The sequence below is a fragment of the Callospermophilus lateralis genome, chromosome 2 (genome assembly GCF_048772815.1).
Source record: "Callospermophilus lateralis isolate mCalLat2 chromosome 2, mCalLat2.hap1, whole genome shotgun sequence".
Classification (NCBI taxonomy): domain Eukaryota; kingdom Metazoa; phylum Chordata; class Mammalia; order Rodentia; family Sciuridae; genus Callospermophilus; species Callospermophilus lateralis.
Window position 1 is genome coordinate 198,234,816 of NC_135306.1, and position 5,078 is coordinate 198,239,893.

At 36.2% G+C, this 5,078-nt stretch overlaps 1 protein-coding gene across 1 annotated transcript; it reads right to left on the reverse strand.

Annotated features, from left to right (window-relative positions):
- Positions 1-295: 295 nt before the first annotated feature.
- LOC143390524 (olfactory receptor 5B17-like) lies at positions 296-1,240 on the reverse strand. Its single transcript, XM_076842898.2, has one exon. It carries the CDS (start codon positions 1,238-1,240, stop codon positions 296-298), a length of 945 nt encoding a protein of 314 aa, XP_076699013.2.
- Positions 1,241-5,078: the final 3,838 nt, after the last annotated feature.

Consider the following 5,078-nt stretch of genomic DNA (forward strand, 5'->3'; position numbering starts at 1 on the left):
GTGGTATATATGTGTATTAAGAATTGTAATGAAAAAAAAAAAACAAAACCAAAAAGAAACAAAGTACATGTATAAAGGCATGAATTGGTGTGAACATACTTTATATACAGAGATATGAAAAATTGTACTGTATATGTGTAATGAAAATTGTAATGCATTCCACTGTTGTTGTGTATTTAAAAAATAAAATCAATAAAAACAAACAAACAAGAAATAATATTAGTTGTTACCATTTGGATTACTGCATACAGTAATTGTAAGAGGGATGAAATAACTTTTTGTGGGTTTTACATCATTAAAGAAATAAACCTAGAGAAGATTTTGCCTTCTTAATCACATTCTTGCATGCACTCTTGACCTCCTTGTTCCTCAGGCTGTAGACCACAGGGTTCAGCATGGGGATGACTATAGTGTAGAACACAGATGTGAACTTGTCTGTGTCCATGGAGTGACTGGAAATTGGCTGTATATACATGAGGATGACCGTCCCATAAAAGGTGGAAACTGTAATGAGGTGAGAAGCACAGGTGGATAAAGCCTTCTGGTATCCCTTACCTGAGTGCATCTTCAAAATGGTGATGAATATGAACAGGTAGGAAATCAAGATAACAAGAAGGGCAAAAATGACATTGAAGGTTGTCATAAGAACAAGAACCCGTTCAGCAACATGTTTATCAGAGCAAGTCAGAGTCATGACAGCAGGGATATCACAGAAGAAGTGATGGACCACATTGGTCACACAGAAAGAGAGGCAGAATGTGTCTCCAATTTGCATAGAAGCATTCAGCAAACCAATGGCATAGCAGCCTATGGCCAGACGAGTGCACACAGTGTTTGTCATGATGGTGGAGTAATGCAGGGGTTGGCACACTGCTGCATAGCGGTCATAGGCCATTGTGGTCAGGAGGTAATTTTCTACAGTGGCAAAGAGTGCAAAAAAGAACATCTGAGCAGCACAAGCATTGTAGGAGATGACCTTGTCTTCCATAAGCAACCCAGCCATGACCTTGGGAGTGACAGCTGAGGAGGAACAAAAGTCCACCAGAGACAGGTGACTGAGGAAAAAGTACATGGGGGTGTGGAGGCGGGAGTCCAGCAGGATCAACGTGATCATCCCCAGGTTCCCCACCAGAGTGATGAGGTAGATGACAGTGAACATTATGAAGAGGGGAAGCTGCAGTTGTGGGGCGCTGGTCAGTCCCAACAGGATGAACTCCCTCATCTCCGTGGTATTCTCCATGGGTAGTACATTAGGACCACCAGATGCTGTGTAGCAAAGAGGAAATTTTTGATTTTGAAAAGCAAAACTCAGATGCACAGAAATGGAAAAGTGTAAGCATTACTTTATTATGATAAACATATTTTTCAGTATTCTCTAGATCTAAAGTGTTGGCATGACCATACAATGTAGTGGACAATTTATCTAAACAGTAATTTGCATTTGAAGAGTAAGGGTTTCACAGAGTGTTTTCCAAATTTGTTAATTTTGTTTATGAATAAAGTCAGTCAAAGAAAGGGTTTCATGGGTTGACCAAGGTCACAGGTCTGGAATAAAGCTAGCTCTTAAATAAGATCTTTTAAGTCTAACAGCTATGCTTCTATCTCACATGCCAGGCTTTATATATATACTTTCATTTAATCATTTTATCTGTCCCATTAAATAGAACATTGATTAAAGTGAGAATTTGAGAAGGTGAGATTTTCCTGGGTCATCTATATGGGTCAATGACAATATTTTAGTAATAATAGAACATAAATAAAGCTACTCATATAAATATAAAATTGTAGTAAGGGTCTCCAAATATTCAATAATTAACTCACAATTACACAAGCATTAGCAGACAGACCAAGCTTTAAAACCAATCAGAGTGTTTCGGAGCCTAAATGTTAATGAATTTGAAATGATTTTATTTTTATTTAATTCCATTTAATCATTATCTTCATTACATCAAGCTTCAAGCGTGCTGTATCCTTTCACAGATGAGAGTCTGTATCTACCATTCTGTTTGAGAACCCAGGGAACTTCTGTTTTTTAAAAAGTCCTGTTTTAAAAAATTCCTTCCTTGCAAAACGCATTTTGGCTTGTGTTAAAAGAATGCCTTCTTGCATTGGACTCATTCTTACTGCCATTACTATCAACACTTAGCCAGAGAGCAGATATTAAGGGTAGAAAATTTGTGGTGTGGGAAGTCCACGATAGCTTATGTTTCTATTTGTCTATTCCCTGATGACTTTTTTCATATTTCTCCTGGTCCCTCCACATGTTACTTGAATATCTGGGCCTTAACTGTTTGTGTTAGTTAAAGTATCCCCCACTTAACAATATGAGCTACAATTTCATATTTACATGAGTAGCTTTATTTATGTTCTATGATTACTAATATATTGTCATTGGCTCATATGGATGACCCAGGAAAATCTCATCTTCTCAAATCCTCACTTTAATCACCATGTAGGGTCCTTTTTACCATGTAAGACCGCCTAATCATAAATTTCAGGGATAAAAATATGAATGATTTTGGGAATCATTATTAAGGCTGCTGGAAATGAAAGCAATAATAGTAGGTACATTTTGTCTTCAGAGTTAGACATTGTTGGGGCTGAGATGTCTTCACAGATTAGAAGCCAGCCAACAGTGGAGCACATGAAAATATGGATTTGTCAAGATCACATTTCTGAAATGGCTTTTTTCCCTAAATCAGATATGAATTTACTAACAGCTTAAACTTAATGATTCGGAGTCAATTTTGCCTCACGGAGGACAGACAGACGGATAACAGAGAATTGGGGGAAAGACAGTACTTACACATACACATGCTCATACATCTAGCCTCACCGTTAAAAAAAATGGAGGTTTGCAAGATCATATTCCTTCCTCAACTTTTACACCTACTTAGAGATAATTAATTCAAGATTCAAACTCACATCTAACATCTTCTAAAGTCTGTGCCTTTAATCACTGCAATGCCAGATTTTCTGGATGAGTAGTAATGCAAAAGTAAGATTATGGGAAATGGATAGTGAAAATGAAGATGTGATCTAAGTAGGCTCATAATTCATCCAGAGTCAATGGAAGTATTGTTGCACCTAGTCCAGGTGAGCTGTCCCTTCAATAACAACCCGACCTATAAAAACAGGATTGATTACCTCCCACTTAATCAGAGCATTATCTGTTCTAGGTCTTTGCTATCCTTTTAAGGAAATAAACATGACATAGCATTTCATAAATATCATTGTACCTTTTTGCTGTTTAAAATGATAAGCATTTGAATGGTAGATCCATCTCAATGTGAGATATATATATATATATATATATATATATATATATATATATATATATATCTGGATCTATAGATTTATCTCTCTCTATATAAGTACGTGTGTGTGTGTGTGTGTGTGTGTGTGTGTGAGAGAGAGAGAGAGAGAGAGAGCATATGTATGTGTATGTAATCCTAGGAGTTGTGGTCTGGGGCTTCAACCTGTGGCTTTGCATGACTAGGCAAGTAATTTACCATTAAGATACATCTCCAGCCCTCCTATGTCAGTGTTTCAAAAAAGTACTGAAACAATCAGATCTGAGCTCAAAAACTCTCAGATGTTGCTGATCTGTTGTTTCTATGTTAATTACATATTTCACTGAAAGTGCATATTGATTATAGAAGCTTATCCTGCTCTTGGAAAATAAGGGGGAAAACAAACCTGAATTGTGGGTGTGCAATCAGAAATTTATCCTCTGATGTTGTACAAATGATATTGGAGGAATTTTCTCGGATGCATTGGTCAAAATGTTCTCTGAGGCATGAAGAGGTGGAAGGTCCTTTTGGTCTTCCCAGGATGGGAGGTCTGGATTTAGATCTTGCATGTACTGTACTTTTCTGTGCACTTGGAAGTTATTTACTTGCTGCTGAACACAGTTTTCTCAATCACAGAATAGAAATGATGAAATTATCTCTGCCATAACTTCATGTCTGTGTACAGACTCAGTACACTTTAGCAAAAGTGCTATCCTTTCATCATACAACAACATAATTTTTATTTTGTCATATTTCTCCTGACCACAGTTGCAGAACCACTGAACATGCTCTGTTTAGGGAAAGACCCGTGTATATACTTGAAATATTAAGATTCACTTGGATGAATGGTGACTAATGAATGGTGACTCATTAGTTCTCTCTCTTTAAAATAATGTCATATGGGACTATGACATGATTTCAGAACCTAATGAATACAACCAGGAGAAAATTTTACAAACATGCTCTTCTCTAGGGGAATGGATTCTCTTTTTGAGGGCAATCTTTTCTCTTCATCACATTTATCTGGTGAAGAAGCAATTAACCTGCAAGCAGGGGTACAGTTTTTTTTTTTTATGTTGGGTTACACATAGATGCATTTGAAGTACCTATTATTATTCTCCCTTAATTTCAGTAAATTGTCATTACATAATGTTTGCTGTGTTTAATCCATTAACATTTAATGCATTATTGGTGTTTATAAAACTTTATAAATGTTCATTTCGATTGCTATCATTTTTATTCATTTCATTTTTCTTCTTTTCATTACATTATTTATTAGGTGTAATCCATAGCTACCAAATTTTAGGAGACTAATTAATGAAATTAATTAATTTAATTAATAAATAAAATTAATTAATAAAATTCTTGGGATTTTCCCCTGACAAATATGACAGGGATATCAGAGAGATGGAGATTACAATATGCTTTAATACCAATAAGTCAACTCAAATACTTAAGTCAGATCTGTAAGAAGATGCTGTTGCTGCTCTGTTCATGGCCTCATCACATTCATGGTCCACATGCTGGCCAGTACTTATAAAAATAAAAAGGAAAATGGATTTACTTCTCTTAGATTTTGCTGTAAGTGCATGTTCTACTCATGTGTGGGACATGTAATTTCTCTGTGGTCTGCAGTCAGTGGTACATGACAGATAGAAGTAAAATGGGAAGTACCCAATTTCTTGTCTTTCAGGTTGTAAAATATAAAGGTGCATTTTATACAGTATTGCACTGGTCCCTGGAACACTGAACCCCACTGCAACATTTTCACTGTATGGCCACACC